The 26,000-nt window shown below is 38.7% G+C and overlaps 1 protein-coding gene across 1 annotated transcript in view; it reads left to right on the top strand.

Moving 5' to 3' along the window:
- Positions 1–26,000, top strand: part of GPC5 (glypican 5) — a 764,171-nt gene that overhangs the window by 13,869 nt on the left and 724,302 nt on the right. The window contains exon 2 of the mRNA XM_072854020.1: positions 5,744–5,905. Coding sequence (XP_072710121.1) covers positions 5,744–5,905 — 162 coding nt within the window. The remainder of the gene's footprint in view (positions 1–5,743; positions 5,906–26,000) is intronic.

Raw genomic sequence — 26,000 nt, 5'->3', positions numbered from 1 at the left:
CACCTGCAAATGAACAGTCGAACCTTCAAAGTTTTTCTGCTTTTAAGAATTTATGTGCTTTATTAATTCATTAATTCTGTTTGTGGCCTTGAAAATGTATTCCATATTGATATGCTAACTTTTTTGTCTAAGTTTGTCTGTGGAAAATGTGTATATTGGATACTCCATCGCTGCAGAGAAGCAAGTTGTGAAAAGTGTAGCAGAGTGCGTGAGTCTTCAGTGTCACACTGCATAGTTCTGTTTTCTTCATAGTCATGTTTTCAGCTTGTGAAGAACACAAGAAAGTTCTAATGTAGAAAATGCTTAGTAAAATTAATCTAGATTAATTTATCCTCCTCTTTGTCATTTAGTTCCAGTTCAAACTACTGCTGTGTTTCTTATTCTGACAGATTTGTTGGGCTCTTATAATCATACTTAAAATTTTCTGAGGTTAAGAAGAAAATGAGGATAGTTAGGCATATTAAACTTAAAAACTATGAAATCAAGAAATATGAAAATTACTGAGAATTGTGCTAGAAAATAAATACTTATATTTTATATAAATATATAATTATATTAAATATTTATGAAAAAGAGGTACATGGGATGAGTGGATTTGCTTTGTGAAATTGTAAGGCTGCTTTGTGAAACTGGAAGCGAGAGGAGCATGTTGAGAATGATTGCTTCCAGCGTCTGGTAGAATAAAAGTGTTTGGAAGCCAACGCCATCATGAGGAGTCTCAGCACTAATGGTAAATGGAAGGAGCACATTGCAGGAAGAGCGGAGAGACCTTTTTTAGAATGATGTAGAAGCAGTGGGTTATCTTCTGGATATCTAGAAATTAAATAATTTGTTTAGTGTTTTTGTCCCCATAAAACTGATGCATCTTTGAGGGAAAGCCAAGCTCAGGGTTGTTCTGAGTTAGCTTCTGTGTCAGTCTCTTGAGTAGGTGCTGAGCATGTTTCTTGATAAAGACGAGCTTTGGGCAAGGTCAGGCATGAATTTAACAAGTATCAAATAGTAAGATTTCTAATAGCCCTAGAGGTTTTAGCAACATAGGAGTTCTTAATTTAATCCAGATGTTAGTCTGATTAGATGAATTGATGAAATGATGAATTTGTGCCTAACTGTTCAGGTTCTATTTCTTGAGGCCATCTTATAGGACAAAAATATTCTCTTAATAGGATATTTCCATTGTAGATTCCCAATTCAGATGTACTTAAATTAATGGATATATTAGTTACCAAATGTAAGTTTGAGAAGCAGTGTTAATAATGATGTGCCAGACACCTCAAAATTCTTGCATATGGGTTAAAAAATCTCTCTGTCTTAGATTTGTAGTATCACAAGTGACCTCTGTCCCCCCTGCACTCTTTCTTCATAAGCCATGCTGGCTAGAAACTTCTTTATGAAGTTAAAAGACTTTCCTGGAACAGCAGAATTGGAGTTTTAAGAAAAAACAAGTACTGCAAAGAATTGTAAAATTGCTTGGTTTGTCAACGTGAGACCGATAGACAAACACTGATAGATCAGGTTATATAACTAACTCTTTCTTTTTGAGCTCTCTGCTGATTTGTTTGAAAGTTAGTAAAGATAAATCATGTGCACAAATAATTAAAAAGAATTAAATAGAGAATTTATTTTTAAATAAGCAAACAAATAAAACCTTTCCTTTTCAGAAAATAAGCTAAAGAACATGTATAGGGGAATAAAGAATATAGTCAGTCTGAAATTGGTATGGCATTGAAATGTGTCCAAACAACTTAATAACATGGTTCCTCTCTTTTACAATGTCTGTTACATGACTAGGTAGCTGCCTGCCTTTTTTCAACAGTAGTGAGTTGTTTTTTGTCACAAGCAGAAGATAATATTCAGTAACCAAAAAGGAGAAAAGGCTGTTGTAATGCAATACTGTGAATATTGCTATCAGTATAAACATTTTTTCTCTTGATGTTTGTCAGGTGTATTGCTGCTGGCATACTACAGACTATACCTTGGCTTGTCTCGTACTGTGATATTCTTTGTGTGATAAACTCTTTGAGAATTAAAAAAATGTAAAATGGGAGAGAGATCTGCGTGTCATACCTGTGGATAGACCTTTCTGGTATGATGAATAAATATTGCTGCAGGCTTATTTATTGTTCCTTTAATTTGTTTGTAGGTGGGTGGTGTATTAGTCCAGTTTGCTGCTTGCTGTTTTAACAGTATGTTATTTTAAAATTCTCATTTGCTGTAGCTAATATTTAAATTAATTAGTATTCAGTATGACAGCAAATGTATCTAATCACGAGTAAGAGGATTTAAAAGGATTAATAGAAACTTGCAGTGTTTTATTTCCTTAAACAATGTCAACTTAGACATATTTTGCATTAGAGTTATTGCATCTGAAGTTATATGTGTTTTATATACATGAAGCGTAACTCACCCCTGGAGCAGGTAGTATTAACATAGCTTTAATCCCTATGTGTATGTATATCAAATCAAATTCTTGATTTGAGTCATACACCACTGATCTGTTCTCTTGACCCATTCCCTTGAGTAACCTGCTATCTCTTTCCAGAACCAAAGAGTGCTGAAGCCATCGCCACTGCCCAGATAAAAAGATTTAACTTTTAAAGAAGTGTTGTAAGAGCTACAGCTATAGGTTGCAGAAAAACAAACTTTCATGTAGCTCAGGTTCCAGCTTTGCCTGTTTTAAACCTTAGATGTGGACGGCCTTAAGCACAAGCATCTGAAGTGTGCTTGCTTGGGGTCCTATGACTTGGTCCATTCCCACTGGTGCTCCTTCCCCACTTTTTACGGAGTTGTAGCTGCACTGCAGCAATTGCCCTCTGCAGGGAGGCCTGCACCCAGAGCAGCTAATCTGCATTATATCGCTCTTACGTGATGTAGCAGTTTCTACGTCTGCTTTGTCTTACCCAGGGCTGCGCTTTGGACTATTGCAGGGCATGCCATTATTTTGTGATGAAAAGTGGGGTGAGAGGAGAGGAGTCTTCAGTATTTCGGGGGTGGGGTCATGGTGTCTAGGACTGGGAATGTGGCAGTGCTGTAGGAAGGTAGGGATGGTCAGCAGTGCAGGGGCCTCAGTTTGCAGAGCTGGTATGGATTGGGAGGTTGGAGTCAGTGGGGTCAAAGGATTGAAATGTGGCCTGGGGAAGCGTGGGGCATGCAGTAAGAGATGCAGGAGAGGGAGGCTGTATACAGATAGTTACATGGATTCTGAGGTTGCAGAGCACTGGTGAACTGCATTTTTAATACTCATAATAAAAATTATTTTAAGATGCTCATTAATGTTGCTTGGAGGCAAGCAACTTTGTTTAAGGCTGGCTCTGACACTAAGCATTTATAGCTAATAAATAGATAATTTAATAGACCACTTTAATTTTGCAGCTTTATTTTCATTCTTTGGCTGAATTGGAATGCCGGAGGATGGAATATGTACGTTTTCACATGGCAAGAAGTTTGTAAAGGCAGCCGTCCAGGAGAAATTACTTAGTTTGTAAATTGTAAAAATGTTCATACTGAAGAACATGGAAATTCTGTTTTTAAATACATGATGAGGATAAATAGCCTTCAAAAACATAAAGCTGTATGAGGAAAAAGATATCTTGTAGCAATAGTATAACACTTAAGAAATTAAATTTCTTAATACTCACAGAAGTTCAGTGATTCATACCTGCATTAGAATAGAGTTTTAACTTTCTGTTGTGATAGTGAAGGTGTTCAGCTTCCTGGACTGTGGCTTATAGGTGTACTAATCACTGTGTGTTAAACTGCTGCTGGAAACCACTTCAAAGAGATTTACAGAGATATCACTTGCCTTAGTTCATTTTCACATCCAGAGATTACGTTCTTACTCTTGCATGCTACCATGAAGGCAATCTCCGATTTGTGAATTCTGTATGGTAGTAGGATTTCTTAAAGTATCTATTACTTTTCCTTTAACAGAATTATATTTACTGCTGCTTATGTATGTGAAATGGATTTATTTCAAGGCACACATTTTTACCATGGGCAGTAAACTGTTCTTGTGTGTATGGGGTCAAACTTTTGCCTTCGTAAATATGGAATTATATCAATTCCTGAGCATCACTTCTCACTAAAATGAATTAGTTTTGCCTGAAAACTTACATCATATGACTAAAGCATGAAACAGAAAACGTCCTTTAAAAATTAAGAGAAATTCTGTAGTATTTAATACTGAAGGTTCAAATGTATCCTCCTTCCACACCTGCTTTTGGGTGGAGAGACCACCGATGTGAAGATGGAAACCACCGATGCCAGAAGAAATGTTCAGCAAATCTGAGACCATATTATCTGCAATTAGCAAAGGAAATTTGTTTATCTGTCATGAGAATCAAATTACTTCTGTGTAGTATCGTAGAGAAAAGTGTTCATCCAGGACTTGGATAACTCCATTTTTTATGGTCATATCATTTACCTATTTCATTCTGGTCTTGTGCATTTCTAAACATGGTTTCTAAGGAATCTTCTGGATCTTTTCTACCTGTCTAAATATGACACAGTGGGTTCCTGCTTCAGGATTGGGATTGCTGTATGTAAATAATAACATTTTTTCCCACAGTGTGGCTGAAGTGAAGTTCCAGAGCCAGGAATCCCTTCATTAAGATTGCTTCAAACAACACATGGATAAACGAGTATAGAGGCAAGGGCAATGTGGATTTAAGTTTTGACTTTTGAATTTCTTACTTTTTTTCTTCCAATCATGATCTTCCCTTTTAACCTATTATGGAGAAAGAGTGATGCATATACACACAACGACAGAATTAGAATTTAGTCCACAAAGCAGAGAAAAAAAGTTTCTCACTATATTTGCTAGAAATCTTGTGATATCCGTCAGTGAAACAGTGTATCTGAGAACAGAATCTGGATTGGACAGTTAAATTTTGTATTACTATAATTTAAATTCTCACATCTTTCTTCTTTAATGAAATGTTTGTTTCCTCATTATAGGAAGCATTGTTTAGATACAGTCTAAAAAAGATTTTAAATACCACTTGATAACAAGGAAGGCGAATAAGGTGTTTTCATGCTTGATTATGCTCCAGTTATAAAGAAAAAATATGAAACAGGCAGCTTTTATAACAGTACTGAATTGCCCCTCTTGAATTTCAGCATGCCCAAAATTTGAAAAGGTATTCTTTCTAGGAACATTTCCAGACCTGTTAGTGAAGTAGCGAATCAGCATGACAGATACATGAGAATGTCAGACATTAAAGAAAGACACAGTAAGAGAGATTAGACTGGAATTTAGGACTACTGCTATCAGGAATGGGCTTTCCACTGGTGTGTTTGTAATATTTAGCAGTAGTTAGCTCTTTCCAGTCCAAGGTTTACAGAAGAACAAGGGTGCCAGCCATGAGCCAGCCCAGCAGTTCAGTATTCTAGATGATGTACAATGCATATCCAATATATTTTACCAATATTAGTTAGCAATATTCACAGCTGGAGTAAGATTACCATGTCAGGGAAATTATATTATATGACATTAATTAACTGTAGTAAGTGTACTCTTCCCACAGAATTTTAGTTAGTATCCCCTTCTATTTTTTGTTTAACAAGACCAGATGTCTTTAAAGCTTTGAGTATTTCTTTTATGTTATAGTATAGCTATGTATAGCTATGTATAGCTATAATATAGCATAGTATAGCTATGTTAAAAGAAAAGGTAACTGTTTTCTCTGCATTTGTGTATAGCGTACTTCTGTTTTGTAGTAATCAATGGAATTATCTCTTTCTCTAGGGGTTGATCTCCATGTTTGTACTTCTAAAAGTACAACATGCTGTACCAAAAAGATGGAAGAAAGATATCAGACTGCAGCAAAGCAAGATATACAGCAAGTGCTTCAAACATCAAGCTCTACGTTAAAATTTTTAATATCGCGTAATGCAGCTGCTTTTCAAGGTAAGGCTTTCTGCTTTTTGTTTCCAAACTTGTTTGTACTTTTCTTGATTTTCATCTTTGATTAGGTTATGCATGTAATAAAAGTTATATGTTAATTTTTACTTTCTCGCTGTGCTTTTATGCTTTCAAAGAAGGAGTATTAAATCATGCAGGTGATTATAAACTGCACTGCTTTTGGAATTTGTGACTTTTAAAAAATGATATTTGAGAAAAAGTAAGAAATTGCTTTGATTTAAATTGTAAACCAGTAACTTGGCGTTCCTTTTGAACTTCTTTAATTTGGACAATACTAAAATTCCAAATTATTGCCAGGAGTGCTACAAAAGACAGATTTTGTTATTCCAGTATTTCCGCCTACCATGTTCATTTCTGTCCTGGTTTTGGATTTCTAACAGAAATACTTGGGTAGTTTGTTTTTGAGGTTCCTTTTTGGGTTCTAGTTTTGTAAGCTTTTGAGTTTCTAAAAAAAATTTCGGAGTTTCTAAAAATTATTAAAAAAAAATTGAAGGTTGAGTGACAGTTGTTCCAATGCACAATAGGAAGCTATCTGATAAATTAATAGTTATTTGGGCTGGTGGTGGGATTGCGTTTTAGCAATTACCCTGCATACTATTCAGTTTTCTCTGAATTAATGAGGCACAAGTTAATGCAGAAATTGGTTAGGAGCTGGGAAGATTCAAGAAATAGTGGCAATATGAGGTTGTACGTGATAGAAAGGGATATAGAGTTCACGTATGTTGAGGACAAAGCCCTGCAGTCTTGTCATTTGTCTATTAATGTGTACTTATGGCCTTAATGACCACGTGGTTGGACAGGGTAAGATGGTAACTTTGTACAGGCTTAGGAAGAGTTTTTAACCTGTTTTTAACCTGTGAAGCTAAAATGGTTAGCAGAATGAAAACAACTGCCTAGGGTCATAAAACAGGCAGCAAAGTTGACTCTGGGGTCCTAAAGCCTCCCCTTTTTGAAATTTAGGCTGTCTAACGCTAAAAATAAGTTGCAGTTGCTTTCTACCTTGTGGGAGTATTGGCATTTAGCCTGCCTAACACAGCTGTCAATGGGTGTCACAATCAGGAGATCAGTGGTAAAATGTGCAAGGAAACCTCTCCCTCCCTCTATTCTGCCTTTGTTCTTCCTTCCAACTTCTGTATATTAGCTCTCTTTTTTGAACCTTAATAGTATAATATGTTGTATTGCTTTGCTGACCTAGGGCTGTAGACTCTGTAGAGCTCAGTAACCAACTGTACTTTCCTTAAGTGAGGGCTGTACTCTCTGCCTTTGTGTTTTAACACCTCCTCCTTTCCTCCGCCCCTAGAAAAAAAAAACAAAACAACAATGCACAAACAAACCCTTAGGTATCTAGATAACATACTTGTGCAATTCCAAGATTTCTCAGTCTTTACAAGAATGGGATTTAAGTGACATTTAAGTGAAGTTAAGTGAAATCAGGACCCAGAAATTACATTTCTGTTGCTTTTATGTCCTGAGGGGCTCAGTCAGTGGGGTGTTTTCAGAGTGCATGCAGTGTACATTTCCCCCATAGGTGAGTTCTCCCTGAAAGACAGGGATACACGTATGCCTTTGAGGATAAATGGTTGTGCTTCCCTTGGGTACAATCTGAGCAGTTATTCAGGGTGTGGGTTCTAGGCCTTTCTCAGCTTGTAAAGATTCAAATTGTATCACCTGCCAGTCCAGGAGGATGCTCTAAACACCAGTTCAGAGGCTAATGTGGGACATACGCACTTTTCACTTTCCCAGTAATGCCATTTTACAATGTAGAAAGGAATGGGGTCAGAAGCACTGACCCAAAGAAAGGAGCCTGCCTCTGTAGCCTAGTGATGACAGGTCCTCCCTATAGAGGGATGGTTTCAGGACTGCTTGAGAATTACAGTTTTTCATTTTTTTTGGTGAAACACATGTGAGCAGTTCTTGTTGCAGGAATGCAAGCCATCCTTCCCAAATATGTAGCCTAACACTAATTACTTTTCCCATCTGGCTTTCTTTCATCATTTGCTTTTAAGCAAATATTTTTCAAAGCATATACTTTAAAGTATATATATTTTATATACCTTATATACTTTATATATTTTTGAAGTACATGCTTTAGTACTTCTGTCTTTAATTTCCTTTTATGTAAAGAAGTATTGGGGTCAGTTCTGTTTAATATCTTTATCAATGATCTGGATGAAGGGATCGAGTGCACCCTCAGTAAGTTTGAAAATGAGACCAAGTTGGGTGGGAGTGTTGATCCACTTGAGGGGAGAAAGGCTCTGCAGAGGGATCTGGACAGGCTGGATCGACGGGCTGGGGCCAGCTGTATGAGGTTCAACAAGGCCAAGTGCCAGGTCCTGCACTTGGGCCACAACAACCCCATGCAATGCTACAGGCTTGGGGAAGACTGGCTAGAAAGCTGCCCAGCAGAAAAGGACCTGGGGATGTTGGTCAACAGCTGGCTGAATATGAGCCAGCAGTGTGCCCAGGTGGCCAAGAAAGCCAACAGATTCCTGGCTTGTATCAGAAATAGTGTGGCCAGCAGGACTAGGGAAGTGATCGTGCCCCTGTACTCGGCACTGGTGAGGCCGCACCTTGAATCCTGTGTTCAGTTTTGGGCCCCTCACTACAAGAGAGACATTGAGGTGCTGGAGCATGTCCAGAGAAGGGCAACGAAGCTGGTGAAGGGTCTGGAGCACAAGTCTTATGAGGAGAGGCTGAGGGAACTGGGGTTGTTTAGCCTGGAGAAAAGGAGGCTGATGGGAGACCTTATTGCTCTCTCCAACTACCTGAAAGGAGGTTGTAGAGAGGTGGGGGTCGGTCTCTTCTCTCAAGCAACAAGTGATAGGACAAGAGGAAATGGCCTCAAGTTGTGCCAAGTGAGGTTTAGATTGGATATTAGGAAAGATTTCTTCACTGAAAGGGTTATCAAGCATTGGAAGAGGCTGCCCAGGGAAGTGGTTGAGTCACCATCCCTGGAGGTATTTAAAAGATATGTAGATGTGGTGCTTAGGGACATGGTGTAGTGGTGGTCTTGGTACTGTTAGGTTAACGGTTGGACTTGATGATCTCAAAGGTCTTTTCTAACCTAAATGATTCTATGACTCTATGATTGTAAGTATAATTGAGAGAGAATATTCTGTGGATTTTGGTATTATGTAGATTTAAAACCTTGTTTAACCTTGAAGTAGTTATTTGTGGAAAAAAATGATGTTGAACATACCACTCATTTTTGAAGAATTGCTACTGTTGCTAACTAAAATTCAAGTTAATTGATTTCAGATTCAGAAACCATAAAAAGATGCTGCTGAGGTTTTTTGGGTTTTGAACTCGAGGAACATAATAAGACATTATACCTGGTCTGAATTCAGTTTTGACCCTGCTTTGAGTTTGGACTGGAGACCTCCTGAAGGTCCTTTCCCATCTGAATTACTTTATGGCAGGGTGTCTATCTCAGCGTTCACCACCAAATCTTTAGGCATTCCCTTTATGTTTAGCTGAGGCTGGGCTGTGCATCTAGAAGTGTGATTACCTCTTCTGCTGCTTTGGCAACTGGACAGACATCTCAGCAGTTATGCAGAAAGCGTGAAGGGGATTACTGGGGTGTCTACAGGGGGGAGCAGGTGTTTTGGACTTTACCACTGTCATCACCTGCCTCTTTTCAAAGTCTGTTGACGTTGGCTGCCTTGGCCTAAAAGAGGTGGGTTGGATCCAAAGAGAACAAATAGCTAATGTTTTCTCTCAGTTTCTTACATATTCAGTAGAGAGAGGTAGGCAGTTAAAATAAGTAATCTGTATCTGCTTCTGGAGGTCTTCAGAGATGTGTTTTCTCTCTGTATTAAATACAGTCTAGAGATCCTGAATACTTCAAGATGAGCAAGTACTTTAGGATTACTGTGTTTGTGAAATGAGGCATCTGTCTACCTATCTGTCTGTCTGTTAACTGTATGTGTGTGCATGTGTCCTTATACGAGAATAAATATAGATATATGTTGACATATCTTTGTCACCTTCTAATGTTTCTTAGAATCCTGTGGTTCTATATTGTGGTAAGTTCTGCCTCCTGACAGTTACTCTCTATTGACAATTTTAAAACGTTACAGAAATTCCATGTCTCTTAGGATGTGTGAAGCTACATGGCGCAAATTGTACCACTTGTGTACTGCTTCCTAGCAAGTACTGTTACAGTTTTTTCCTTACATTTTGAGGGTGTTTCAGAGAGTGTGTTTTCTTTTTCGCTGTGAATCTTGTTTCTTTTTAATACCTTTGAGGAGTGGTAAGGGAACAGAAGGATAAGTGAGAGTGTATTTAAATAAGATATTAATCTGGTAAGTGGGAGATATATTACAGAGAGCAAGAAATCATTCTTCCCTTGGGAAAGGTGACTAGAGAACTTAATCATGTTTCAAGACAGTTATTTTGATAGAATAACATTCTTCCACATCTCTACATTTTTAGTATTTATTATCTTAATAATAACTGAGAAGAAGATTGTGAATGCTTTTCCTGGTTTCGGCTGGGATAGAGTTAATTTTAGGGTCCACAGTGTACCCTAGTGCCATCAAGCTATACAGGGGCAGAACCCATCTGTATTTCTGGAGTGACAGGGGGATCCCAACAGCTGACTGTGTTGGAGGCCGAAGTGAGCCTAACTGGGAATGAGTGGCAAAAGCACCCCATTGTGACTGGCCCAGAGGCTCCGTGCATCCTTGGCATAGACTGCCTCAGGAGAGGGTATTTCAAGGACCCAGAAGGGTACCGGTGGGCTTTTGGTATAGCTGCCTTGGAGATGGAGGAAATTAAAGAGCTGTCCACCTTGCCCGGTCTTTCGGAGGACCCTTCTGTTGTGGGGTTGCTGAGGGTCAAAGAACAACAGGTGCCAATTGCTACCACAACAGTGCACCGGAGGCAATATCGTACCAACTGAGACTCCCTGATCCTATCCATAAGCTGATTCGTCGACTGGAGAGCCAAGGAGTGATCAGCAGGACTTGCTCACCCTTTAACAGTCCCATATGGCCAGTGCAAAAGTCTAATGGAGAGTGGAGACTGAGAGTTGACCATCGTGGTCTGAACAAAGTCACGTCGCCGCTGAGTGCTGCCGTGCTGGACATGCTGGAACTTCAACACGAACTGGAGTCAAAGGCAGCCAAGTGGTATGCCACAGCTGATATTGCTAATGTGTTTTTCTCAATCCCTTTGGCAGTGGAGTGCAGGCCAAAATTTGCTTTCACTTGGAGGGGTGTCCAGTACACCTGGAACTGACTGCCCCAGGGGTGGAAAATGCAGCCCTACCATTTGCCATGGACTGATTCAGACTGCACTGGAACAGGGTGAGGCTCCAGAACATCTGCAATATATTGATGACATCATCGTGTGGGGCAATACAGCAGAAGAAGATTTTGAGAAAGGGAAGAAAATAGTCCAAATCCTTCTGAAAGCTGGTTTTGCCGTAAAACAAAGTAAGGTCAAGGGACCTGCATAGGAGATCCAGCTTTTAGGAATAAAATGGCAAGACGGGAGTTGTCAGATCCCGATGGATGTGATCAGCAAAATAACAGCCATGTCTCCACCAACTAGCAAAAAAGAAACACAAGCTTTCTTAGGCATTGTGGGTTTTGGGGGAATGTGTATTCCAAATTACAGTCTGATTGTAAGCCCTCTCTACTAAATGACCCGGAAGAGGAACGATTTCAAATGGGGCCCTGAGCAACAACAAGCCTTTGAAGAAATTCAACAGGAGATAGTTCATGCAGTAGCCCTTGGGCCAGTCTGGGCAGGGCAAGATGTAAAGAATGTGCTCTACACAGCAGCCAGGGAGAATGGCCCTACCTGGAGCCTCTGGCAGAAAGCACCAGGGGAGACTCGAGGTCGACTATCCTAGTTGGGGATACAGAGGATCCGAGGCCCACTATACTCCAACTGAAAAAGAGATATTGGCAGCATATGAAGGGGTTCAAGCTGCTTTGGAAGTGGTTGGTACTGAAGCACAGCTCCTCCTGGCACCCTGACTGCTGCTGCTGGGCTGGATGTTCAAAGGGAGGGTCCCCTCTACACATCATGCAACTGATGCTACGTGCAGTAAGTGGGTTGCACTGATCACACAACGGGCTCAGACAGATGGGAAACTGCAGGAATCCTGGAATTAATTATGGAATGGCCAGAAGGCAAAGCTTTTGGAATATCGCCAGAGGAGGAGGTGATGCATGCTGAGGAGGCCCCACTGCACAATAAACTACCAGAAAATGAGAAGCAGTATGCCCTGTTCACTGATGGGTCCTGTCATCTTGTAGGAAAGCATCGGAGGTGGAAGGCTGCTGTATGGCATCCTATATGACAGGTTGTAGGAACTGCTGAAGGAGGAGGAGGGGAATTGAGTCAGTGTGCAGAGATGAAAGCCATCCAGCTGGCTTTAGACATTGCTGAATGAGAAAAGTGGTCAGTGCTCTATCTCTATACTGACTCATGGATGGTGGCAAATGCCCTGTGGGGCTGGTTGCAACAATGGAAGCAGAGCAACTGGCAGCGCAGAGGCAAACCCTTCTGGGCTGCCGCATTTTGGCAAGAGATTGCTGCCCAGGTAGAGAACCTGGTTGTAAAAGTACATCACGCAGGTGCTCACATACCCAACAGTTGGGCCACTGAAGAACATCCAAACAACCAGCAGGTGGACCAGGCTGCTAAGATTGAAGTGGCTCAGGTGGATCTGGACTGGCAACATAAGGGTGAATTATTTATAGTTCAGTGGGCCCATGACACGTCAGGCCATCAAGGAAGAGATGCAACATATAGATGGGCTCATGGTGGACTTGACCATGGACACTATTGCATGGGTTATCCATGAATGTGAAACATGGGCTGCAATCAAGCAAGCCAAGCGGTTACAGCCTCTGTGGTATGGAGGGCGATGGCTGAAATATAAATATGGGGAGGCCTGGCAGATCGATTATATCAGCCTCCCACAAACCCGCCAAGGCAAGCGCTATGTGCTTACAATGGTGGAAGCAACCACTGGATGGCTGGAAACATATCCTATGCCCCATGCCACCGCCCGGAACACCATCCTGGGCCTTGAAAAGCAAGTCCTGTGGTGACATGGAACCCCAGAGAGAACTGAGTCAGACAAGGGGACTCATTTCCAAAACAACCTCCTAGACACCTGGGCCAAAGAGCATGGCATTCAGTGGGTATATCACATCCCCTGTCATGCACCAGCCTCCAGGAAAATGGAACGAGACAATGGACTGTTAAAGACTACACTGAGAGCAATGGGTGGTGGGACATTCAAACATTGGGGTACACATTTAGCAAAGGCCACTGGGTAAGTCAACACTAGGGGATCTGCCAATCGAGCTGGTCCTGCCCAATCAGAGCTTTTATGTGTTGTGGGGGGGGATAAGTCCCTGTAGTGCACATAAAAAACATGCTGGGGAAGACAGTCTGGGTTACTCCTGCCTTGGGCAAAGGAAAACCCATTCATGGGATTGCTTTTGCTGAAGGACCTTGGTGCACTTGGTGGGTAACAGATGTGGAAGTCTGATGTGTACCTCAAGGGGATTTGATTTTGGGTGAGAATAGCCAATGAACTGAATGGTATGATGCTATATAATACTGTATGTCATCACTTCTGTGGTTGCTACATGCCATATCAATGATATTACAGTAAGAATCATCCAGATTAATGAAGAATGAACTTTGATGAAACCAAGCAAAGTGCAGCAGTGATGGAACCAGAACTGGCTTCAGCATGCAACAATCCAACACCACACACCATCTCTCCTGCCCTGAAGGACTGTTATGACAGATGGAGCCCAAAGTCATGGACTAAATGAACTCAACGGACATTTTAGAGGGATGGCCCATAGGCCAAGGGAATGATATCTGTGTGTATATATCAAAAGATAGGAAAAGTGGTGGTAATAAACTGGAATGTATTGGAAAGTGTAGGACGTAGGGCATGAGGTAGATGGTATAGAATAAGGGGTGGATACTGCCCTGGTTTTGGCTGGGATAGAGTTAATTTTCTTCCTAGTAGCTGGTATAGTGCTGTGTTTTGGATTTTATGAGAATAATATTGATAACACACTGATGTTTTAGTTGTTGCTAAGTAATGTTTACACTAGTCAAGGGCTTTTTGGCTTCCCATGTTCTGCCAGGTGCACAAGAAGCTGGGAGGGGGCACAGCCAGGACAGCTGATCCAAACTGGCCAAAGGGCTATTCCATACCATGCTCAGTATATAAACCGAGGGAGTTGGCCAGGAGGCAGTGACTGCTGCTCGGGGACTGGCTGGGCATCGGTCGGCGGGTGGTGAGTGGTTTTATCACTTGGGGTTTTTTTCCTGGATTTTGTTTTTCTCTCTCTTGTTGTTTTCCTTTTCATTACTACTGCTACTACTACTACTACTACTACTACTACTACTACTACTATCTTATTTTATTTTAGTTACTAAACTATTCTTATCTCAACCCATGATTTTCTTACTTTTGCCTTTCCGATTCTCTCCCCCATCCCACCGGGGAGGAGGGTGAGCGAGCACCTGTGTGGTGCTTAGTTGCTGACTGAAGCTAAACCACCACAATGCTGTACAGGGATTGCCGTAACATCTCCATTCTAGTGGTAACCACAAAAACAAATGCTTTTGTAACATTTATTTTGTATGCTGTAGATGTATATATATACACAGATATGCATACACACATTCCTTTTGCACAGTTCTTAGATGTTACTCACAGTTCACACTGACCCTTGTCTATACCTCCAAACAAAAGAGGAACAAGTGCCACCAGGGTCAACCTTTGTATAGTCACAATGCAGTGCCAATATTTGTAGGGGAAAAATAATCCCTACGGTTTGTAACAACTTGGAGAGGAATTGAATAGTCGTCTAAGAATCTGGTGATTTGGGGTGGGATGGAGCTCTGTTCAACAAAAGAGCAGATCTTGTGTCACTTCACCGTTTTCCACACAGAGAGCTCATAACCCTTTAAAAAGTGGTGGTGTATGACATAGAACAAGATAGCAGCTCGTCTGGTTGAATGTGGAATTTAGAGATAATAATTAGGTTGTAGAGTCTGAAAGCAAATGGAATTTTCTTTATGCTACTGTATTTGGCAACTGTAGTACTCTATAATTGATTTAAAAATATGGAACTGTGAATCATTTATGAATGTGTCAACCTGTCACCAAAACAGTGGACTTGGCAAGTATGCTTCTGTAAGAAAGCGGTAATAAACTGCATTCTTCAATACAGCATTTCCTGACACTTGTACTACTATGTAGGAAAACTCTAATGCCTTTGTGATGTAAGTTCTGGAGTATATTGCATCAGGTTTTCCTGATGCAGTTTCATGTTCTTTTGTGAAATTATTACTATGCAATAGATCAGTGTCCACTTTATCCTAGACCAGAATTAAGTGAAGTCAAACTGTTATATCATATTTTTTGAGGTCACAGTACAATTACTACATTTAAATATGATAAAGTTGTGGTCAGTAACTAAAATAAATTGTGTGAACTAGAAAATTTGTTGAAATCTTCTGAGCCGCTTTCTCTGGTTGCATGGTAAGCCATAAGTAATAATGGAATTTCTGTTCATCCTTGTAAAACTAAATCTGGCCTGGCACTGATTCAATTGTTTCCCATTTGTGAAGTTTTCTGAAGAATGATTTGAAGATCAGAAAACTCTTCCAGCAAGAGCTGCTGTATCTCACTTATGGTTTCAAATGATACATTGCCCTCTAGATCATTTGCAATGCGAATAACTACTTTGAAGTTCCAACATTTTCTTCTTTCTTGGCTCCATAATCCTTTATATTTTAAGTGTGATATAAATAAGCTAAAATCCACATACCTGTGAATCCCAACTTCTATTAATTAAATTAAACTGAATGCTTCTACTAAAAGTCAAAAAAGCGGACAGGCTAAGAGACCTGATTGTCACTCTGTTGTTATACTGAGGGATGAGGGTCTCAAAAATGTCTCTGGTTCACCAGAGTTATGCTCTTCATTCTTTGTTGCTCTGCAGACCTTCCCCACAGCTACGATTGTGTTTCTGTATGGACTGATGAAATAGAGAATTTTAATAACGCAGGAAAATGATTATACCCACTAGTTGGTCTAAGGAGCAAAGCTGTTATACAGACCTTATTAACTTTAGAAATTATCTATTCAGATGGTATTTTGATTAGTTTATAATACAAAAGGAGGATAAACAGTATGCTAGTATAATTTAGAATTAGACTCAGTATCTCTATATATACATAAAATACAGCATTAAGGGGCTGTTGTAAGTGCAGAAATCTGGAGATATAGATTAATACTTAAAATTTCATTATTAATCCTGAGTTTTATTTCTGTATTGCAAGTCTTTTATCATTCTAGAGGGATTTACTTCCATTTTATCTCATTCTTATCTTTCAGATACTTACTTGCATACATGTATGCTGTGCTACAGGCATTCCTGGGGTATATATACACAGGGATTAAATGGGCTTCTGTAATAACAGTTTTCACTACATCAGTCTTTTCTTAAATTGTACTTTTTTAACATGCACTTGTGCTCATGGATTCTTTTCTCAGCCTAGGTTTATTTACCATCACTTAATTATTTCCCCTAGTTGCAATAATACCTGAGTTACGATTAAGCTGACATAGGTACACTGTTCAGACTCACATACTTGGTGAATACTAAGATTTTTTCATAATCATATTTTTGTTAGTATCCAGCTAACTACTATTTTGGTTTATGTCTGTGTAACACAGTGATCAGTGTAGATGTATGCTAATTTAGAGTTTTTATACTTTATGTAGTGCTCATACATTAGAAAAAACCTGTGATGTACAAATTTAAAGCATCATTCCTTGGGAGCAGTGGCTATAGAAAGTTTTCATTTTCAGAGCTGTGGATGCCTGCTTCCTGCTTATTCTAAGAATTTTGGGAAGCTGATTTGCTGGCAAAATGTAGGATTTTGAAACAAGACAGAACTCCAACAGAAGAAGGCTGTATAAAGTTGGTAGTTTAGAATGAATGTTTAGTGTTGTTTCAAAGATAGCATTTTCTGTAGCCTTTTAGATTTCCAACATTTCTAAGTGCATGTGCAAAAGTTTTCACTTAGTGTTTTTATTCCCTCTGTTAAGAAAATGAAAAAACATCAGCAAGTCAAGTCTTGTTGAAAGACAAGAACTCAAAATAATCTTGACAAGTTGGAGACAAAGTCTGAAAAACATGTTGTTCGGCAGGAAAAAATGCAAGGTGCTACATTTAATTGGGGAGAAACAGTGGAAGACAACAGGATGGGGCATAACTTGGAATGGAGCTGTTCTGTAGGAAAAGTTCTGGGAGTAATGATGGATCAAAAGCTGACAAGTTAGAAGTTTCACACTGTTGTGAGAAAGGCAATTATCATTGTAGGATTCTTAAACAGAAAGACAGCAGAGGTTTGCGAACTGAAACTTTTTTGTTTTGCACTGATAAACTGGAGAACCAATGTTCAGTTTTGTGTAGTTTACTTGAAGAAAGACATAGACCAATTGGAAATAAGAGAGCAAAAATATGTTCTGAAATCTAAAACTGTAACTTAAAAAAATGGACAACCCAGTTCCTTTAAAATGAGAAACCTAGGGAAGAATTACGCTATTCCTTCAAAAACATAAGTGATAACTACGTAGAAGAAAGTAGTTATCTGCACTCTGTCATGTAGTAGACAAAAAGCAATGGTTTAATACTGTAGCAAAGGAAATGTAGGCTCAATATGAGGAAATATTTTCCAATGACAACATTAAAATGCTTTTTATTAAACTTTTGGGGAGTTTCCATGTCCAGAGGTCTTAGAAACAAGCTGGAGAAGACAACAGCTGCCATATGTTGTAGATATGACTGATTCTGCTTTGGGGCCATAGATTAGGCTGCTCAGCAGGCTTTTCTCAGCCCTATGACAAGCTTAAAATATGATGTACAAAGAAAGGTTAAAGGAATTTAATGTTTTAACTAGTTTTAAGCTTAATCTATGGGTGCTATCATCTTAAAAAAGGGTTGTTCATTAATTTCTTTCCAAGAAGATAACACAGTTCTCTAACATAACGGGATGGACTGCTTCAGCCATAAAGATGCTTGCAGATGGGTTTAAATTTAGAATACTCTATTTCAGTATTAAAATAACATAAGTTTGTTCAAAACCTTGACATGAAATACGATTTTATTTTTTATTATTATTACAGTGGAACTGTTGTGTATAGAGCTACTAAATCTGTACATTGACACTTGAATAGATCCTTAGTAATTACACTATTATGAACTACATATTCAACATGGGAAATTCAAGGAATTTTGCAGTTTTTATAATATAGAAAGTCTTATTTTTAGCCTCATTTTTTTCAAGTTGCATCCCAGTGAACCTGGCATACTGCTTAGGAGAAATGGAATGATCTACTGCATTTTCAAAGGCTTTGTGAGAGGTAAAAACAATTTTCTTCCTCAGCAAAAGTGAACTAAAATTGTATGGGTTTAGGTGGAATTTTTAAAGATAGATGCTTTTACATCTAAACCAGGTAAATCTAATTGCATTTTTAGTGACATTTTTAATTAGAAAACCATCTTGTCAAAACAGCAAATAAGAAAGGTGAGGGAGGGTAGAACTGCATCAAATTGGAATTAATCAAATACACATTAGAATACATCATTACAAAATTTAACAAACCAAATACCGACTTTTTCCTGTAAATAACTACACCTATACTTTAAAAGTAGATGATGAGTAATAAAGTGAGAATTAAACCAGGAAATCTGCAAAAAAAAGAACTGAACAGCAAACAAAAACCTGGAAGGAGAATTTTGCTCGTGTGGAGAAAAAAATCTTAAGTTGTTGCTAGAGACCTTAGAGCATGTCAAACATCACTAGAAACCTATGGTTAGACAACTGAACTGAGCCCAGTGTCACCCTTGACCTCAATGAAAGCTTGGACACTTAGATTTCAAATATTTAGATACCTACACTGAGGTGTCTGAAGCTGTGCCCCAATGTGTGTATTATACACACTAAAGTAACAGCCCTTAGAAGTTCCCTACTTTCTGAAACCTTACAGCCACCCTCCCTAATGCAGCTCAAGGGCGTGAGTAAGGTCTGGGAACACAAGCAGGTTATTGAGCAATAAGCTAATATTTGAGTTTCTAGCCTATCAGCTACTTGGAGATGATTGCTTTTATCCTGAGGTAAATGAAAGCTGGCTTACTGCTCAGAGTGAACTACTTCCCTCCTGCCAGAGAGGTAGAAATGTGCAAGTAGATTCTGTACGCAGAATGTGAAACCTACTGTTCACCCCTTTGCTCATCATGTGGCAGTTTGCTCACATGCAAAATAGGAAGTGATTATCTATTTTTCTTTCTGTTCTTTTTCTGGAGTGAAGCAGAAAGGTATGTCTGTCTCATGTCATGACGTAGGTGACATAGTGATTTTAACAGTCTTAATGAAACAAACCTTTACTAATATTAAACAGGTCATCAGCAGGCATAGGTAACTACTTTGAGTCTAAAAGAGCTATTGATACAAGTATTGTCAATTTTTAATAAATCTACAAATCTCAGCGTGCATTAAGGGGTTGAACTTAGGTCTGTGCAGACTAGAGGAATGCCATGATAGAGATCTGCTGATCCTGGAATTCCAGAAGAGAACGTTTTGTATTCACTCTGTAAGTGCATTTAAAATGCATATGCATAGCTGTTCACAATACAGAATGCTACAGATTTTCTGTAGATCAGCTGCATAGTCATTCAGCACATGTACAGTAGCCATTTATGTAGAATTTTTGGATAGTGTCTAGAAATACAGCAGATTACTAAGGAAAGTTGGCTATTTTCTGGGTTATTTATTTTGCAGTGTATAACTCTTAGACTCCCCTGTTGCAGCTGTTCTGGTCTGTATAGCTACTTAATATTCATTGGGACAGAAGCAAAGTGAAAAATTAGCTCTGTAGTTCAGTGGTTAGGGTACTCATCTGCAACAAAGGAAGGTTGCATGTTGCTGCTCCAGTGAGTATTTTTAATTATTTGTATAATCTATAAATATAGTCTGCACTGGCATAGTAGTTTCACCTGCCAGGCCTGAATCACCTTAGAACAAGTGTTTTTTCAAGGCATGTATGAACTCTGGGCTGGATATACTTCCAGTTTTCTGTATCTCATCAGTTTTGTTGTTGCCCTTTTCAATGGATCCTGTACGGTCACCAAGACTTTAAAAAGAAGGAATTATGTGCTGAATGGGAGCTAATTCACTAACTTATCTTCAAGAATGAAGAGAGATGCATCTAAATTCCAGTGGATGTTCCCCCTCCACTACCACCACTGTGATAGCCATGGGCTGGCTGTTTGTTTTGAATGAGATAAACTTGTGCAAAGTACAGCATAGATGTTCTGCAGGATCAGGCTTATTACATGGCTGAGAAAATGTCTTTCAAATCAAATGAATGTGTTACTTTTATACTGGAATATAGCATGTCTTTGTTCTGTGCTTGTGTAAAAGGCATTATGTATATATAAATGTATTTATTTATTGTTAGATATCTAAAAATAATTAAATATTTGAAGTATTCCTTGTTCTTTGTGTTGTACTTACAAGGTCTTCGTGATTTGTAAGATGGGATAATGTAGTTATAATTTACAGGGTTTGTAGATATACAGAATGGGACTAGAAATTTTAAGTTATAGCATGGCTTTGCATTGTGCTCCCATTATGTCATAGCAATTTTAAACTTAGGTAGTTTGTAAGCTAATTTTCTTGCCTTTGCCTAACACAGTTTTAACCTCATGTTATTTTAAACAAATTGCTGGTAACGTAAAATATCTGATTATCACCAATGAGTATTCAGTTTTGTCACTCCTGATATGTTACTTAAAAGCTGCAAGCAAGAATCCTGTAAGCAAAATAAGGCCTAGTTCAACCATATTAACATTCTATTTACATTTTAATTTGCTTTCTGCTATGTGACTGTGTTATACTGAAGCTATTACCTGGCTCAGTGGTCCCCACAGACCATTTCCCTTTCTCATTCTGATTTTATTGTAAATGATTGTCAGCATAGTAGAGGAAACTGCAAATTCAATTTTGATCAGTCCCATGAGGGACTTGATTCTTCATGACTTATTCTTGTTGTTTTAAAAATAAATTGAAATAGCCATCTAATTTAAGGGTTTCCTTCAGAGTAGAGGATTAAAATCTGTAATTTCTTTTATGCAAGGGCTTTTCCTTTATTGTGTTATTAGGTAGAAGCTAATATTTAAGGAAATTTTGTAGTGATTACCCCCTTGGGAAAGATTTAGTTCTTCGTTTAATATTTCCATTTTATAGTTAATGGTTCGTTAAGCTGGCTTTTTTTCTTTCTTTTACATCTGGTGATCATAAACATGCTGTTTTCTTTTAAAGATAATGTTTTCTTGAGTATTTATTATAATTTAAGATTTAAATATAGCCCTTCCTGCACTCACTGCACTTAGTCCTTACTGTGAAACAGATTAATGACCCCTCTGGTTTAAAGAACTTTAATTTTGCTTCCTCCCTCTGTGCTGTGTTACTGTGGGACAAAATAGCCTAGAATGTGGAAGATGAAATAGTGCGAAGTTAGAAGGGGACCATGAGGAGAAGAGAAGGTAACTGCATAAGAACAAAAACAGTTAGTGATATAGTGCCGTGTGACCCTCCCAGAGGCAAAGTTGTTAACAGTAAATCATTGGGATGAGATACAAGGCTTGATTCAGCTGCACAACAGGCATCTATCTAGTGCTGTTTTAGCTGTCATAGGGTGTCCTGTCTGTCCTCCAGGCCTGCCTCTACAGAGAGGTGCTGGTCCTGTTTGTCCTCTGTCATATCTGCTGATCCTGTGGAGGATGTCCTGCCTAGCCTTGAGAAAAGCAAATGACACTATATTTTGGGCAAAAGATTCAAGTTCACTCTTTCAGACCGTAGGTGTCCACATCTAGTGTCTACATATGAGGTAGGGGCATTTGGTCCCATAATGGTCAAAGGAGATAAGATCAAATATGTTTGTTTTAAATGGAGTTAAGTAACTCCAATGACTACACCTACATTAACAGCGTACAGTTTTTACTTACATAAACTGTATATACTGTATATTTATATTTTAAAAGTAAGAGACTAAGTTATATTAAAGCCTTAGACAATGTCACCATTACAGAACAGTCACTGGAGCCTGAGGGGGAAAAGGAAAAAAAATTGCAATTCAAATTGCTGCTTTTAAGGAACATCATGCTTTTTGAATTAGATACAGAACAGGCAAGGTAGTAGGGCGAAAAAAAATCATGATCGTAGGTTTGTTCTCGCTTCTAACTACAGATTTGCTTCCTGAGCTGAAATAGTTCTTTGATACTCAGCTTCCCTCCCTGCAGTTGCTATGGTACCTAATGCAACTGGAACAGGAGCATACTGTCAAGCAGATTTGGGAAGATGCACCCAGGCTCAAGCTTTTTGCATATCTTCTTAAAACTCAGCTCCTCCTATAAAACCAATCAAGAGCACTTACACTAGTGACATAAATAATTAAAAGTATCCATGTCAATTAAAGATCTTTAAAAAATATCCAAGCATCAGCTTATGCCTGTGTACTGATCAAGAAAATCAACTGGGGAATGGTTTAAAAAACCAAACAAACAAACCAGAAATGAATGAGTCCTAAAAAGCCAAACCTTAGAGAAGTAATGAGAGAAGTTTAGAATTAGGGTGTTAGGAAGAAAGAAGGAGAAGAGAGAAAGGGGAAAATAGGTGTGTTTTTTTTCATTTCTTCTTTTCTACAGAACTTTATACCCTCAGTTCCCTCACCTGCGCAGCATACAACTATAACCAACAGTCCTTTCTTGAAGAGATTACAACCTAAAATGACTCTAAGTATCAGAAAGGAAGGGAGAAGTCAAAGACAGTATTAAGAAATCAGTGTATCCAATTGATCACCTGGTTATCGTAGAGAATCTGATAAGTTTCTTTTCCACTCTTCAAATGAGGACACTACTATTTATGTAACCTGAAGAAAAGAAAATCTGACTGTGTTGTAGAGACTATGATTCCTCTCTTCTCTGCATCATCTAGCTTTAAATTTCAGTGAAATGCATTACCACTAGAAGCTGTAAGGAGTAGTTCCCTAACTTAGTCCATTTACATGCAAGTATCTACTGGAACAGTGAAAGGAGGACAACCATGGCATCTTCTCACTGTTTATGTTGAGAATTCAGAACAAGTGGTAGTTTTTTGACTTATCATTTAAAAATGTAAAATCTCATACAGTGTGTGAACAGCATTACAACATTTTCCTGAAAAATTAAAAAAAAGTCTATTTGATGTTCTAGCAAAATGAACCAAGAAAACCATTCTAAATAGAACATGTCAAGTTTAATTCAAAGTATAAGTAGTTTCTCAAAAAAAGCTAACCTGCTTCTGTTCCCATAATAATATAGGAAAAAGTAAAAGTGGTTTCCCTGACTCAAAACTTTAGAGTTTGTACAAATTCTGGGGAAAAATGTGCTGATTTGCTCTACAGTGCTACATCTAGATTTTCCATTGCCTTAAACTTCAGAAGTCATCCCTATCTATTTAATATGAAGGTGCAATGTTGGTGGCATTCTTTTGCTGTCACTTTGTATCCACTTTCACAGAGTAAATACTCAGTTATCTGAAGGACTCGGCATATGAATGCAGTCGATGTGAGCTATTAAGTAAATTTACACTGGTAAATGCATCTTCTAAGCAGGGTGATCTCTGGCCATGAGGAGGTACCCAGCTTGGTTGAGGTGCATATGCAATATTCAGGCATAAGCAGTATCTAGGCTAGTGCTTCCACCATAGACTAACCACATCCATGTGCACAGCATTGAGCTGTACCATTTGCTGCCTTTATGCTTTGCAACATGTGATTATTTTCACAGGTTTTCTTTTTTGCTTGAGGATGTCTGAAATAATGATGGTAACCCATCAGAGTAGTGTTTTTAGAGCATGGCATCGAATGTATGTGTTGCATGCCCTTGGGTGTGGTGTTGGGGCAAATGGTGGTGCTTGAGTGGCAAATGCTGCTGGAACAGTGATGGTGAACTGTATAGGCTGGAAGGAGCCAAACTCATCTGTACTACTTTTTAGTCCCAGGTCCCTGGAGTGAAGTGAGGTTTTATTTCAGTGGGTACAAGTTGGCTCACGTCAGTCTTAGAAGCAAACTGGCATTTAGACAATACAGATGATCAGGGTAGATAGGAATGAAGCGGGGAGCTAACTTGCTTGGCCTTGTATATGTAGCTATACTCTGATTAGTCTTCCAGGACAAAGTCCTGGAACACTTTGTGAAAGTCCATCAACAAAGGTATTTAGTAGACAAGATAAACAGGATAAAAGAAAAAAGAGAAAATCCTTGTATGGCTGAATAACTGGGTGGGTGGGGGGAACAAGTTAACAAAAAAGTATGGGAAGAAATGGTTGATTCTTACAGTGGAGGGAGGTCACCAAAGCGTTCTTCAAGGGTGTGTGCTGTTCAACATAGAGCAAAAAAAAACCTGGAAGAAGGAACAGAAAGTAAAGCAACACTCACGATCATAAGTTATACAGGGTAATATAGAAGAGAGCCAAATACAAAAAGTTGCAGAAGGCTTTACAAGACTGGCTAAACAGGAATTAAAATGGCAAACAAAATCCAGTAAAATTAGATGTCAAGTGATATATATGGGAAAATAAATCCTGTTCCTTGTATAAGATGATAGTCTCTGAGTTGACCAGTAATAAGATCTTGTGATTGCGATGGGTAATTCTGTGAAAAATGCAGCTTGATGCTCTGTAGCAGTTAAAAAAGTAAATAGCATATTAGGAACTGTTAGAAAAGGATCAGAGAGCAAAGCAGGAACCATTGTATGTTGTGACATAAATCCATCTTTTCCTGCATTTTGAATACCATGTGCAGTAGTCTACTGACATAGGCTTTGGAATCCCTTGTCATTGAAGCTCTCTAACTTCTAAACATAAAAATTCCTCAACATCATCTGTCAGGAAAGTTACAGTTTTCGTTTATCCTTTTTCAGGGAAGAATGAGAGATTTGATGACTTCTCAGAGTTGCTTCAATCTGTATTTTGTTCTTGGATTTTATTTTTATAGTTTATCAGTAGCTACAATATTCTGGGTACTACAGAGATCTTTAATAACTGAAGCCATAACAACAGCCAGTTTCTGGGAGCTCAGCCAGATGGACTCAGATGAGAAATAAGCCATAAATTTTAATAGTCAAGGTGATTAGCCACTGGAACAGGCTATCTGTGGGGATGATAGAATACTAACCTCATCTCAAGTTCTTCAGTTCAGGTTTAGCATCAGCTTTTGAAGATGTGCTGTAATCAAATGCCAGCCACTGCCCTATTTTGTAAAGAAATATTTTGCAGGCCCGAGATGTGTTACAGCAGTCAGATTTTGCGATCCTACTCTAGTCTTAAAAATGGTGAGTGTGAATGTATGAAGGCATTCATTGTAGTATGGTCTGGCACTAGAATGGTTCCTCGAAAGATGAAAAGTGTCAATTTAATCAGAAAACTGAATACAGTCTACCCCACACACATCCCCCCCCCCAGTTTTCTTCCTCATGCGGGGAGTTAATGGAAGACCACTGAGTTATTCAAGTTCTCCAAGCAGTTTTACAACTAAGTGGGATTTAGTGTGGTATGTGTATCATGAAATTCTTCTCAAGTATAAATATCACATCAAGTGTTTATGGTTGCTTTGAATTATCTTCGCATGCTTTATATGTTTTTTAAGGACCTTAGGGCCCATGCATTTTTTCATCCTTAGTGAATCCTTTCAGAATTGCTAGGTTTAGGGGTATCAAGTCATGTTACACATGTAAGTCTTGAAGTCACTTTCACTTATTTCTTTCAACATCACAGACCTGTACACCACTGACATTATTGCTCTGTGCTGTCAGTTTTTGTATAATTATTCATTAAGGCTTTTGTTAAAAACAGATAATGGCCAAAATTTCTTCCATTTCGCTTTACACTCTTCACCATGATTCATACTGTCTAATTTGGCTCCAGGTTCTAAGAAAGTAGTATTTAGAGCCTGAGGTCCATCAGTGGAACT

Source organism: Ciconia boyciana, chromosome 1 (genome assembly GCF_034638445.1).
Source record: "Ciconia boyciana chromosome 1, ASM3463844v1, whole genome shotgun sequence".
In the NCBI taxonomy this organism is placed as follows: domain Eukaryota; kingdom Metazoa; phylum Chordata; class Aves; order Ciconiiformes; family Ciconiidae; genus Ciconia; species Ciconia boyciana.
Note: the sequence above shows the minus strand (reverse complement) of the source record. Positions and strands in the feature narration are given on the sequence as shown.